Source organism: Micromonas commoda, chromosome 14 (assembly GCF_000090985.2).
Source record: "Micromonas commoda chromosome 14, complete sequence".
Lineage (NCBI taxonomy): Eukaryota > Viridiplantae > Chlorophyta > Mamiellophyceae > Mamiellales > Mamiellaceae > Micromonas > Micromonas commoda.
In genome coordinates this window covers 218429-232046 of record NC_013051.1, presented here as the reverse complement: position 1 = coordinate 232046, position 13618 = coordinate 218429, and the positions used below count along the sequence as shown (strand labels likewise).

Here is a 13618-nt window from a genome sequence, read left to right as displayed (position 1 = left end):
GCGATCGTCGCGCTCAGTTATCCGCCGAGTCGCTCACCAGGCACGCCGGCAGCGCCGCCCGGTTCGGGTCCATACCCCCGCTCAGCATCACCCCGTACATCAGGTCCACCGCCCTCCCGCCGTTTGCGTCCACGCTGTCCCACATCGTCGCCGGCGCCCCCAGCCTCGCGACCGGTCCCCAGTCTCCCACATCGTTCCTGTACGGCGGCGGCGGGCCTCGCGCCGCCGCCGCCGTCCCGGTGGCCACCTTGGTGAGAAGCTCGAGCGCCGCCGCGGAGTGGGGTCCGTCCAGGAGCGCGGCGACGGGCGCGAACAGCGACCCGCTCCCGGAAGCCCTCGGGTCAAACACCGCCGCCGCCGCCTCGCCCCGCGCGCGGGATACCAGCGCGGTGAGCAGCTCGAGCGCCGCCGCCGCCGCCGCGGGCCCTTCCTCCCCGCCGTTCTCCCCGCCCAGTCCCACCGCGATGTCCACGAGCGTCTTGGCCACCGGCACGGCGTGCGCTGGAAACACGAAGGACGCGAGCGGCTCGGCGAGAATATCGGCCAGTCGACCCGCCACGTTTGATCCCGGCGGCGGCGGCGGCCGGGATGGCGGTGGTTTCACCCCGCGAGCCCGCCGGGGCGCCACCGCGAACCTGCGACCCCGCGCCACCGCGGTCCTCGCGCGGGGCGACGGGAGGACGGAGTCCAGCGTCGCCGCGAGCGAATCGAGTCGACCGCGGGGCGAAGCCGCCCTGAGACCCGCGCCGAGCCATCGGCCCGTCGCCGCGCCCTCGCCCGCGCCGAGGGGACCCGCCCCCTTTTGCCCGCCCGCCCTCGCGCCGCGCGCCGAGGGTATTGGGGACGGGGATGTTTGTGCCGTCGTTTGGGACGGCGAGGCGTTGACGTTGGCGCCCGTTTGGGGCGTCGAGGCGGCGGGCGTCTTGATCGGCGACGGGGACGATTGTTCGTCGGCGTTGACCCCTCCCGCGGCGTTGACCCCTCCCGCGGCTGCTCCCTCGTCGCGTTCCCTCGCCGCGTCCTCCTCCGCGTAGGCGGCGGCGGCGAGCACCAACGGGAGTAGCCCACACGTCGCCAGCGCCAGCGCCCGCTCGCCACCCCACCGGTCCCTCACCCCGACCCTCGGTACGATGGCGGCTAACCCCCTGGCCGAGTGCGCCGCCGACTCTGCGCGAACCAGCCCCTTGAGCAGCAGCGGGACCAGATCCGGGAGGCTCATCGCGGGAATTGGCGCGCCCGGAGGTGGACGCCACGTCGCGTCGAAGTCCTTGGCGGTGGCGCCTCTCATCCACGCGTCCAGCGCCGCGGCCACCGCGGAGGCCACCGCGGGGTTACGGCGCCCGTGGCCGCTCCCCGAAGAAGGGAGTCTCGTGCCGATGGGCGCGGGCGCGGCGGCTCGTAAAATCTCCTCGCTCGCGCCGGTTGGATCGTCCAGCGGCCACGCGAGGGTCATCGCCGAGAAGAGCCTCGCGGCGCGGGCGTACAGGGGCGGGTGTAAGGTCCGGAGGCACGCCGCGGCGCCCCACAGCACGTGCGGGTACTCGATGATATCCCGCTCGCCCCTCGCGACGTGGCCCAACATCTCAGTCAGCGTGTCCAGCAGGAGACCCGCGAGGTCAGCCGCCGCGGACGCGGACCGCGCGGACACGACCCTCTGCCGCGCCGCGGGTCCCCGCCGAGTCGGCCGGTAGAGGTCGGTCCCGCGTCGGTCGGACACGAGGCCGTGCGCCACCGTCCCGCCCTCCGCCGCAGCCGCCGAAGAGCACAACGCGGCGAGAAGCGCCTCGCCGCTCTCCAGGTCGAGCGGTACCCTCAACGCCGCGAGGACCCTCGCCGACGTCGCCGCGAGCGAGTAGGACGCGGCGCGAAGGAGCCAACGCCTGGCCTCGTCCGCCCACTGCTCCCGCAGACCGGGCTCGAACACCATCGCGTCGGGGAGGAGTCCCACGAGCTGAGCGATAGCCTCGGGGGTCCACGGCGCGGCGCCCTCCGAGGCGCCGCCCCGGACGATGACGCCGCCGATGAGCCCACCCGCGGCGGTACCCGCGCCCACCCCGCCGCCGCCGGGACGCGCGAGCAACGACTGGAGCCTCGCGACCGCCGCGCGGCCCCTCGCGCCGTCGTCGTCGTCCACACCGTCGCCGCCGTAGGAACCGGCGTTGTTTGCCCCATTCGTTCCATACGAAGAAGACGCCTCGTAAGGGTGCACCGTCCCGTTGGCGCCAAATCCGGGGATGCCGTGACTCGCGGGGGTGGCCATACCGGCGGCGCCCCACTGGCCAACCTCGCCCTGCCACCCGGGCACCCCGCCACCCGGGGTCACCTGCAAACCCGGCGTGCGGTAGGCGGCGAGACCGTCGTCCATCCGGCCGTCTCGACCGTAAAATTCGCCACGTCCCTTGGCGCCGAGGGGCCTAGCCGCGAGGGCGTGCGTGAGATTCGCGAGGAGCTGGCGACAGTGCGCCCGCACCGTGGGCTCTGGCGACCCCGCGAGCGTCGCCACCGCCGCGTGCAGTAGGACGGGGAGGTGAACCCTGAAGTCCTCGTCGTGCTCGGCGGCAACCTCGGCGAGGAGGATAATCGCGAGGTCGGGCGCCGTGAGTTTCAAGCCGTCGTCGTCGTCGTCGTCGTCGTCGTGGTCGTTGCTGCGGCCGAGCGAGCTCCCGCCCCTGATACTTCCCGCGTCGCTGCCGCGCAACGAGCCCATGTCCATGGAATCGTCGCCGCTGATCCTTCGGTCGGCGTCGCCGGCGCCCGGGGGGTAGTCAACCTCGAGACCGCGCAGGGAAATGGCGTACACGAGCTGGTCGATGGACTGCTGCGGCGCCGCCCTCGCGAGGTACAGGCACACGCGCTTGGCGGTGAGGCAGTACGTGGACATCGCGGTCGCGGACGACGTATCCTCCAACCCCTTCGTCTCCAAAAATCTCAGCGCGGGAACCACGTTACGCGGCGAGTGGCCGATGTGCCGCCACATCGTCTCCATCTCCCGCGGAAACGCGTCGCCGCGGAAAAACGTGACAAAGTACAGAGACTTGAGAAGCCGATCGGCGCGTCCAGCCGCGGCGATGTGGGGCAGGTGCAGCGCGGCCGTCCACGGAGCCAACGCCGCGAGCACGTGTCGGTGTGCGCCGGCGTCCGCGGCTCCGTCGTCCATCTGGCGGCCCAGAGCTTCCACCAGGAGCTCCTCGCCCAGCGCGGGTCGGCTGCGCGCGAGCCGCCTCGACACGTTCTGCTGAAACGCCTGGTACGCATCCGGCAGCTCGGGGAGGGTATCCTGGGAAAAGATCTCGGCGAGATCGCCGTCGCCGCCAGTGTCGTCGACGCACAGGTCCAACGCGGCGACAGCCTTGAGCAGAGCCACCGCGTCGTCCCTCACCGTCGCCGAGGGATGCACCAGCTTGTACAGCACGAGCGCGACGAGCTTGGCGGGCGAACAGCTCGGCGCCTCGGCGGCCGCCGGGGACTGCCGCACTAAACCCGGGGACTGCCGCCCTCCCGGCGACGACGACACCTCAACCGACGACGACCTCGCCCTTACGAAGAGGTCGGCCAGCGCGGCGAGGTGCGCCGCCGCCGTTCGGTCGTGTGCCGAGTAACACGCGTCCAGGACGGTGTGTGCCAAACCCGGGTTGGCGTGAAGGTGGTACCGCAGCGCTCGCCGCGCCGTTCCGAGGTCCGCGCGCCTAGAGCCGGCAACCTTACCCTCCAACAAACCCCCGATCCATGTCAAGACCCGGCCCCGAGGCTTGCTCGCGTCGTTGTCGAAGACTGGCCCGGCGAGTAACGCCGCCGCCGCCTCGTTGCACGCGTGGTAGACAGCTAGCGGGGACCTAGCCGCGTCCGCTACGCCGCGACCGAGGGGCCCGGTTGGCGCGGTACTCTTACCCCCCGCGCTGCTCTGGTCGTCGTGGTCCGAGGCTGTCTCGTGGCCGTCCCGGCTTCCTTCGCCGCCGGCGCCCCACCTATCGCCGCCGAGGCCCAGGGCGGCTCGGTCGACGCCGCCGCCCCGGCCGCCCTGGGTTCCGATGGCCAGGTCAAACACGCTGAGGCTCAGGCCGCTCCGGGCGCTCCCGCCGCCGCGGAGGCTGCCGTCGCGCCTCCCGTGCCTCGACTCGCTCCCGTCGAACGAGCTCACGCTCCCGCCGCCGCGGCCGCCGTTGTTTCCCCCGGAGGAGCCCAGCAGCGCCGCGACGGCGGGTGACACGTCACCATCTCGGTACGACGACGACGACGACCCCATCCCGCCTTTGTTATCCTCGACGCTCGCAGACGCCCTCTTGGCCCACCAGTGAAAGTCCTCCCAGAGCCTGGACCGAACCTCATTGTCCACGACGTGCGGCGCCAGGGCCATGATCTGCGGCGCGCAGGCGGTGGCGGCGGCGGCGGCGGCGAACACGAGCCGGTTGAGCTCGTCGGGGGAGCACTCGATAGCCGCGCCGGTGGACCTCGCGTAGGACACGGTGGAATCGACAAAGGAGAGGAGGTGTTTCGCGACGGCGTCCCGGCCCGCGGGTCCCGGCGCGACGGCGGCGACGGCGCCCTGCGCGGCGAGGCCGAGGTGGAGACCCGCGAGGTGCGCGCGAAGTTCCAGGTTGCGTCGGTTCCTGTCAAACGGCGTGCCCGCCCCGTGGCCGCCGGAGTTGACCGGCGCGGTACCGAGCGACGCCTGCAGGGGCGCGAGGGCGGCGAGGAGCTGCGGCGCGGCGAGCGGGGGGACCCGCGCGAGGACCCCCGCCGCCGCCGCCGCCTGCGCGCCGCCCTCCTTGAGGCACGGCACCAGCAGCGCGAACAGCCCGGACAGGGAGCCGCGGACGCCGAGGGGCACCTGCTGCGGCGCCAGGAGCGGGTTAGCACTAGGGTTTGTTCCGCCCACGCCCGACGCGGCGTTTGATGCACTGAGAACCGGCGGACCAGTCTCGCGCGCGGGCGACGCCGCGCACACGAAACACGTGCAGTTGCGCCAAGCCTCAAACGTATCCGTGGCGGAATCCGTGGGCGCCCTCGGTCCTGCGCTCCTCGCCGCCGCGCCCTCCTGCGCCATGACCGCCTGGACCCGCTGGAGCGCCTGCGCACGCGCGGTCGTGGTCACGTCCGGGCTCGACGCGGAGGCGCGAGCGGCGAGGACGCCGAGCGCCGCCGTCCACGCGCCGCCCCTCACGTGCCGAGCCGTCGCCGCCGCGCCGCCCGCCGACGCGACGGCAGCCGCCGCCGCCGCGCAGAGGCCCGGGTCGACGCGGGGGTCCAACCCGCCGGTCCCGCCCTCGGCGCCGAGGGCGCTCAGGACCATGTCCCCGGCGCACGACTCGACGATCGAAGACATCGACGGCGCCGACGGGAGAACACTCCGCGAGTCGTCGCCGCCGCTCGGGTGCTGAGCGTGTCGCAACGCCGCCGAGAGCTTCGCCACCTCGCGGAGCATCTCCACCGCCGCGACGCGAACCTCCGCGTGCGGGCTGCACATCATGAGAAGCCCCGCAGCCTCGGACCTGCACGGATCGAACGTCTCCGACGTCGTCGACGCGAGCGACGACGCGCTCGAGCTGTCGCTGGGTGATTCAAACTCCTCCGACGACGCGACCCGCCACGTCTCGCACACGTCCCGAAGGGTCCGCGCCGCAGACGTCGCCGCGTCCGCGTCCGTCAACGATATCCCCGCGCGCCCCGTCGACGGCGGGGACAGTAACACCCCCGCGGCGCCCTGCACGATGGCGTCGCGCGCCGCCGGCGTCGAAGCCACCGCCCGCCGCATCGCGTCCCTCGCCGCCGCCCGCACCGCCGGGTGGGGATGCGCGCAGAGCGGCGGGACAGCCTCGCCGAGGGCGGCTCCGCGCCACTCCTCGGGCGCGATGAACGGGACGCATCGGAGCAACGCCGTGGCGACGATGACGGACGCCCGAGACGTGGGGTCCGCGCGTTGAAGCGCCGAAGCCGTCGCGCCCAGTTCGCGACGAAGGCTCTTGACGAGCGCCGAGGCGGTGGCGGCGGCGGCGGACGCTGACGCCTTGACCGCGGCGGGCGCCGCGTCCGCGCCGCCCGCCGCCGCCACCCCGGCCGCGCCCATGGCGACGATCCTGTCCACGAGGCCCGAGAACGGATCCAGGCCCTCGTCCCGCATGCACTCCAGCACCCCCGCCAGACCCGGCTTCGGTCCGGTCCTTCCCCCGCTCTTCAACCTCCTGGACGCGGTGAGCAGGATGACGTCCGGCACGGCCGCCAGACCCGCGGCGGTGGCGTCACAAACCTTCCCCTGGTGCACCAGGTCCATCAACACGTCCGCCGCGAGGAGCGGGTCGAGACGGGCCGTCGCCGCCACCGCGCGGGCCACCGCGTGCACATCCCCGCCGTGCGGCCCCTTCTTGATCGCCGACGCCGCGCCGCCCAGCGCGGCTCTCAGCTTACCCCGCGTGGGTTCCGGCAGCGGCGGCGTCGCCGGCGCCGGTGACGTACCCCCCGGCGGCAGCGGCGGCGCTATCCCCTCCACCGCCGCCCTCAGCGCGTCCGCCGCCGCCGCCCTGTGCCGGGGCTCCCTGAACGCGCGGAGCAGCGCGGTGTCCAAAAAGGCGTGCAGACCCGCGCCGCCGTCGCCGCCGCACAGCGTCTCGGCCGCGTGCAACGCCCCGAGCAGGGGCAACCCCGCCGCCGCGTGCTTCTTCTCCTTGCTCCTGAGCCACTTGTCGACGTCCTCCCGGCACGTCGTCACCGCCTCCGCCCAGTCCCGCTTCGTATAATCCGAAGCGCCCTCGGGGATCCGAGCTCCCGCGACGGGCGCGAGCACCGCGTGAAGCAGCGCGCACAGCGCGTGCCGCAGGTCCGACTTGCGGTACGTCGGGTGCCACGCGCAGGGGTTTAGCCTGCGAACCGTCTGCGCCGCGGACGCCGCGTACCGGTCGGCCAGTTCCCCGGGTTTTACCCTCAGCCTCGAAGAAGCCGCGTCGAATGGACCGGCGTCCGACGATGCGCCAATGTTTGCGACGGGTCCCGCGCCGTCCAACGACACGTGCAGGAACCTCGCGCCGTGGACGATGAGGTGAACCTCCCCGCGCTTGCTCTCCGAGTTGACCCTCGGCTCCAGCTCCTCCACGAGCCGCGCCGTCACCGCGTCCGGGTCGTGCCGCGACGCGAACCCGAGCACGCGCGCCGCCATCGCCGCCACCGACGGCGAAGGGTCCAGCGGCGGCGGCGACGCGTTGACCGCGGTGTCGCCGCCGCCGCCACCGTGGATGCCCCCACTCTCGTGGATGCCCCCACTCTCATCGTGATACGAAGCGCCGCCCGCCAGATACGAAGCGCCGCCCGCCAAGGGCCTGGCGCCCCAGCCCGCGTCCACGTGCGGCGCCGGGTCTCGGCCGGCGATGACGGCGTCAAAGGCGAGGTCGATGACTCGGGCGACGTCGGTTCCCGCGAGTGCGCCGGGGGGTAACGGCGCCAGGACCCTGTGCGCGGCGTGCCAGAAGGCCAGCTGTAAGGTCCGCGAGCGTCCGAGCGGGTTCCTGTCTCCGCTGCTGGACGCCAGCGTCCTGGCCTGCTGCTGGTACCATCGCGTCAGGGTGTTGATCAGCTGCGGACCGCCCGTCGGGGCGAGCGCGGAGAGCGCGGGGAGGAGGTCGCGAAGCGCGCCCAGACTCCGCGACGCGTCGCCCGACTCGCTTGAGCTCTGTTGGGAACGGTCGAGGAGACGCATGTCAGCGGGTGGGTGCGGGGGTCGGTTCGGGCGGACGCGTTCGTCGGGTCGTCTGGGAGCGGGGGTGCCGAGAGGCTGGATTTGGGGGCGGGCTGGGGATGGGGCCGGGCGAGGGTGGGACGCACCGCATTCAGGATGGCAACCACGCTCGTGGTGTACCTATGTAACAAAGCCTCCGCGAGGTCCATGTCTCACCCCCCCCACCGGCTCGGCCGCACCCCGCCGGGCGCCGGGCTGGTCTGCTCGCGGGGGCGAATTCCCAGTCGCAAAAATTGGTTCGGAAAGCAACAACTGGAGACTCGGCTGCCAAAAAGTCGACAGTTTGAACCGCGTGCGCACCATGGGAGGAGACTCGACCGCCGTCAAGCGATGGCCCCGCGTGGGCGTGGGAGTACTCATCGTCAAGGAGGGCAAGGTGCTGATCGGCAAGCGCAAGGGCAGCCACGGGGCGGGCCAGTACGCGCTTCCGGGTGGGAAGCTCGAGTGGCGTGAGACTTGGGAGCAGTGCGCCAGGCGCGAAATCCTGGAGGAGACTGGCATCGAGCTGACGGGGGACGTGACCTACGCGTACACGTGCGAGGCGGTAATCGACGACGACAACCACTGGATCACGGTGTTCATGCGCGCGGACGTCCCGGCGGACACCACCGCCGTCAACACCGAGCCGGATAAGTGCGAGGGCTGGGAGTGGATGGAGTGGGGTGACCACAAGGTGCCCACCCCTCGTTTCCTCCCGCTGGACATAATCCTGAAGGAAACTGGGCCCCGTCGGTTCGAGCCGTGAGCGGCGTTCGCACACCTCGCCCGAGTAAACCATCACATCGCAAACGAGCAGAGACGCATGATCGAACCCTAGTCTATGATAAACGTCCCACGAAACTACCCGCCCCCGCGTCCCCCCGTCGCCGCCTGGCCCACAGCCACCAGATCGTCCCACGCGCTCCCCGGGTGCAGTCGAGGGTCCGTCGCCGGCCACAGACCCGCGATGAACGCGGCGATTCCCACGACGTACGCGCCGCAAATCACGCTTCGCCGCCGATGCCTTAACGCGCCCCTCAAGTCCGGCAAACCCATCACGTTGCAGAACGAGTGCGCGAACACCGGCCCGCACAGGTGCCCGGTTCGAAGAAACGTAAACGTCGCGAACCATCCAAACGCGGTGGTGTACGCGAACTGCGCCCCGATGGCCGCCAGCGCCCCAACTAACCCTAAACCCCTTCGTCGTAGCTCCCTGAAGTGGTGCAGGTGCGCGGCGCCGAAGCACATCGGCGATAGGAACACCACGGACGCGACTGTGCACGAACCGCTCCACGCTAACGAGGTGGCGACGCACGCGCGAAACGCGAATTCCTCGGAGAGGGGCGCGACGGCGTAGTCCCGCAGCTTCAGCGTCGTGTCGAGACGTAGGGCGTCGACGAACCTGCGGCGGAGGCGGCCGTCGATGGCGAGGTGCGTGAGGGGTCCGAGGAAGAGCGCCGCGGCGAGGCCCAGGGAAGCCGCCATCGACGTCGCCGCGGCCATCGGACGCGGCGCGATCCCCAGCGCGCCGACCAAGGACGCCGGCGGGGTCACGCCGGCGCGCGCGACCGCCTCGGGCACGGGCGACGCGGTGATGGCGCGCATGACCGGGACGCACGCCGCCGCGCACGCGCCCGCGAGGGACGCGAACCTCTTCCGCACCGTCCTCGGGTGGTTCCGTCCCTCGGACGGCACCTCCGGCCACAGGTACAGGCTCCCCACGTACACCGCGGTGATGCCCAGCGCGCTCCCCCACGCCATCGCCGCGGCACCGCCGTTCGACGACTCCATCGGTCGGGTCGATCCCGCGCGATGCGAGCGAGTCCTCTGTGCGCGGCGCACCCCGGCGCGCTCCCGAGCTGTGGGTCGCCCAATTCTCGCACCGACCTCAAACCTTCCAGGTGGACCCAGGTGGATGTGGATTTGTCGACGTGGCACCACAACCACGAAAACGTGTGAGAACTTTTTATCGGCGGTGCCGGCGTCGCCGCCAGAACGCTCGACGCCTGCGTGATGCAGACCGTCGCCTCTCTCTCCGCTCGCACCGCGGTCGTTCAGACCCGGCTTGGATCCCGCCGCGTGGCCACCTCCCGCACCGTCCGTCGCGCCGCCACCCCGATGGCCGCCGCCAAGTCCTTCTACGACCTCTCCGCCAAGGACATCGACGGCAACGACGTGTCCTTCGAGAAGTTCAAGGGCAAGGTGGTCCTCGTGACCAACGTCGCGTGTAAGTGAGGCGCGACCCGCGGCAACTACCAGGAGATGTCCGCGATGGCCAAGGAGCTCGGTCCCAAGGGACTCGAGGTACGTCGAATCGCCCGATACACCCCGCGCGCGTCTCCCGAAGGACCCCGAAGCACTTTCGTCTCAAATTCCAAGACGACCGAGCTGACCCGATCTGCGCCCTCCCTCCCCAGATTGTGTGCTTCCCGTGCAACCAGTTCGGGTGGCAGGAGCCCGGCAGCGAGGCCGAGATTAAGAAATTCGTCGAGGACAAGTTCGACTTCAAGGGCGTCGGCGTCAACATGATGTCCAAGATCGACGTCAACGGCGGCAAGACCCACCCGGTGTGGCAGTTCCTCAAGGAGAAGCACCCGGGGGACGTGCGCTGGAACTTCGCCGCCAAGTTCATCGTCGACGGCGAGGGTAACGTGGTGGAGCGCAACGGCGATTCCGCCGGCGCGTCCAAGGCGAAGATCGAGGAGCTCCTCAAGCCCCTCGTCCCCGCGTGAACGAGCCGTCTGTAGTACGGAAGGCGTGTCTCTCTTACCTTCGTGTAAGAGGTGTCGGCTCATTCATTCATCGAACTCTCGCGCCGTCCCCGCGACGCGCCGACGCGGGGGGCGGTTCCAGCCTGGAATCTGGACCCCCCCCGCGCTCGGCGGGCACCCCGACCCGTCGTTCCCTACGTGACCCCGGCGCTATAAAGGGCACACACCCACTGCGCCGGCGAGATACGGGAACAGACGCGGGGCGACCCTCGGGTGACGACGCGCGAAATCGATAGAATTTTGGCAATCTTTGCAACGACGATCACGATCACGTTAAATGTCTTTGCCGAGCCTACCCCGAACCCCGCCCGCGATGCCGCCCCACGTCGGCAGCGCGTTTCCTTCCCCTCTCGTCATCTGCATCAGCGCGGTGGTCGCCGCGATGAACGGCAGCACCAGCACCCACTTCAGCACGCGGTAGTACCGCATGTGGAAAGAAACCGAGTAGCTGTCCTCGACGTGCAGCGCGCTGGCGTCGGAGACTTTGACGGTGACCCGACCCCTGGCGCGCCAGTTTGGTATCGGCGCGCTCAGCTTGTACGCGCCCGGTTTGTCGTACGACCCGCGCGCGACGGCGGAAAAGCCCGGGGAGGTCACCGTCACCGTCACCTTGTAAGGCCCGTGCGGCGCCCCGCCCTTGGTCTCGACGACGGGTACGACGACGCGAGTGTCCACAATCTCAAACGGAACGTCGATGCGCTCGCCCCGAACGTCGTGGTATCCGCGGTCCTTGCCTCGGACGCCAAACGCGACGCCGCACCGCGCAGCCATGTTGTTCACGCTGTGTACCTGCGACGTCCACGCGTGCAACGGGTCGTAAGGGGTGTCCAAGCTCTCGTACGCGTAGACGACTCCGTTCATGGTCGCCAGCACCAGGTCCATCTTCCCGTTGCCCGTGAGGTCATCCACGAGCGGCATGGAGTAGCTCGTCTCCCCCAGGTCGATGACATCCCTGCACGCGCGCTTACCGTCCACGAGGTAGACGAAGCCGTCGAAGGAAACCGCGACGAGGGTCATGGCGCTCTCATCCCCGCGGAGTTTGGTGAGCAGCACGGGCGCCATCACCCGACCGTTGGTGTAGAACGGGAAGGGGTGCACGGGTTCGCCGGTGGCGCCTCGCAGGACGTGGATCGCGCCGCTGCTAGTGCCCACGACAACCTCCAGGGATCCATCGCCGTCGACGTCACCCACCGACGCGCCCTGCGCGATGAGCGACGCGAGGTGGCGCTCCCACAGCTCGGATCCGTCCCTCCGAAAAGCAGCCACCGAACCCCGGGTGTCCGCGGCGATGAGCTCGGGGTATCCGTCCCCGTCGAGGTCGACGGCCGCCACCTGCCCTTGGATCTCGCCCATCTGTATTGGGAAACCCCTCATCGTGGTCCCGTCCGCGCGGAGCACGTACAGGAACCCGACGCTCGTGCCGACGACAATCTCCATCTTCCCGTCCCTGTCGAGGTCGACCAGCGTAGGGGAACTGTAGATGTACGCGCGGTAGCTCACCGTGTCCGTGGACAGATCCAGGTGCGTGTGCCACTTCAACTCGAGCGTCTTGAGGTCCACCACGTACACGCCCCCCGCGACGTACTTGCTCACGTCGATCGAGGCGTCCAGCTCGTTCGAGTGAGTCGGGTTGTCGTAATACTCGCGGTCGAAAAAATACGACACCGAGAGGACGAGCTCGTCCCTTCCGTCCCCGTCGATGTCCGCGACGGAGGGGGTGCAGAGCAGGTGCGCGTCGACGTAGACGTGCGTGTCGTCGCCGGACTCGCGCGGGCGCTGGTGGAAGCTCTCGTCCTCCCAACCGGCGTGCGCGTCGCGATGCGTCCTCAGCGAGGGGCGCGCGTTTTTAGAAGCCTCCCGCCCTTCGTCTCCCTCGTTCACCGACCCGCCCACGCCCTGCGTTCCCTCGTCGCCGTCGGTGCCCTCCCAGAATGCGCGGTAGTCGCCGAGGATCTTCTCGTCCTCCGTGCTCAGACCGCCGACGCGCTCCTCGCCCGCGTCGTCCGTGTCGTCGCCGTCGTCGTTGTCGAACACCTTGAAGCTCGCCGCCGCCTCCTCGGTGAGCGTCTCCCCTCGCTCCGCGGACGGCTCTGATTCCGACAGAAGTCTTCGGCCCTTCCCACCCTTCCCACCGTTCGCACCTGAACGTGCCTCCTGCCGCCTGAGCGCGTGGTGCGCGTGCTCCGGGGCGCCGCGGGTCACCGGGTCGGGTTCTCTGAAGCCGCTTTCGAAGTTTTCCGTCGAGTCGGCTCCGACGTCGGGACTGCGGTGGTCCACGTGGTCGGGCGCCAAACCCACGTGCCAGTCCTTGCGGACCCTGAGTCTGGGCACGTACAGTCGCTTGTCCAGCGCTTGGCCTGCGATGTTCGTGCGCGGGTTCGGGTCGGGGTTAAGTTCGGGTCGGGGTTTAGTTCGGGTCGGTCTTCGCCATCCATCGACGGGTGTTGTCTGAAGAAGAGCTGGAAGGAATCGATCGGATCTTCGCGCGAGTCGTGGTGCTCGGTTAGGGTTGGCCGTCTCGGCCGTCTCACCTCGGTCGTTGAAGAAGTGCACCTCCCCGTCGTACATCGGCAGCAAAATCTCCGTCCCCTCCCCCGACTCCCTCAGCAGCGGCGACGCGTGCACGGTGGACTTGTGGAACGCGGGCCAGTCCCCGCCCGCCTTGGCGCCGTCCTCCCCCTCGAGCACCTCCAGGTAGTGGACGAACGACGGCACCACCACCTCCTTGTGCCCGTCGCTGAACAGATCCGCGATGACCGGGGTGCTATATACGCTGCTGGTCACCTCCGTCATCCACCGAAGGCGAAGGTTAGCCGGGCACTCGTCCTGCGGCCGCATCGCCTCCTCGTCGTCGAAGGAGTCCGGGGAAGACTTGCGATCCAGGAACTTGTTCCCTTTGCCGGACGCCTTGGTCACCGCATCGTCGTGGGCGATGGGCGTCGACAGCTGCGCGTTCGCGACGTCCGCGAGTGCGACGAGCACGACCAGCGCTAGCACCTTCGCCGATGGACCCATGGCGGCGAGGGCGGGCGGTCGGGTGTGCCCCGTACGTGACAGCCAAGTGTTGAAAAATGCTGGCGGGAGCGCCGAACTCGCCAAGTTTTTTGAAGTGCGGCGGTGACGGGCCACTGCTTGGAGCACCGCG

General features: G+C 70.3%; 5 protein-coding genes across 5 annotated transcripts; 2 read left to right on the top strand and 3 right to left on the bottom strand.

Moving 5' to 3' along the window:
• Positions 1 to 13: 13 nt before the first annotated feature.
• MICPUN_63987 (predicted protein) lies at positions 14 to 7872 on the bottom strand (the record flags this gene model as incomplete). Its single annotated transcript, XM_002505877.1, has 2 exons — positions 14 to 7657; positions 7810 to 7872. 2 exons carry the CDS (start codon positions 7870 to 7872, stop codon positions 14 to 16), a joined length of 7707 nt encoding a protein of 2568 aa, XP_002505923.1.
• A 152-nt stretch (positions 7873 to 8024) lies between these two features.
• MICPUN_63986 (predicted protein) lies at positions 8025 to 8468 on the top strand (the record flags this gene model as incomplete). The annotated part of the gene is made up of 1 exon (XM_002506079.1): positions 8025 to 8468. One exon carries the CDS (start codon positions 8025 to 8027, stop codon positions 8466 to 8468), a length of 444 nt encoding a protein of 147 aa, XP_002506125.1.
• A 164-nt stretch (positions 8469 to 8632) lies between these two features.
• Positions 8633 to 9067, bottom strand: MICPUN_76762 (predicted protein; the record flags this gene model as incomplete). Its single annotated transcript, XM_002505876.1, has 1 exon — positions 8633 to 9067. A coding segment is annotated over one exon (435 nt), but the record flags the coding sequence as incomplete, so codon positions are not given.
• A 753-nt stretch (positions 9068 to 9820) lies between these two features.
• Positions 9821 to 10752, top strand: GPX5 (glutathione peroxidase; the record flags this gene model as incomplete). The annotated part of the gene is made up of 3 exons (XM_002506078.1): positions 9821 to 9922; positions 9962 to 10006; positions 10120 to 10752. The coding sequence occupies 3 exons, from the start codon at positions 9821 to 9823 to the stop codon at positions 10432 to 10434; spliced, it is 462 nt and encodes a 153-aa protein (XP_002506124.1). The 3' UTR covers positions 10435 to 10752.
• MICPUN_88340 (predicted protein) lies at positions 10747 to 13488 on the bottom strand (the record flags this gene model as incomplete). Its single annotated transcript, XM_002505875.1, has 2 exons — positions 10747 to 12830; positions 13005 to 13488. 2 exons carry the CDS (start codon positions 13486 to 13488, stop codon positions 10747 to 10749), a joined length of 2568 nt encoding a protein of 855 aa, XP_002505921.1.
• Between the last annotated feature and the right edge of the window lie 130 nt (positions 13489 to 13618).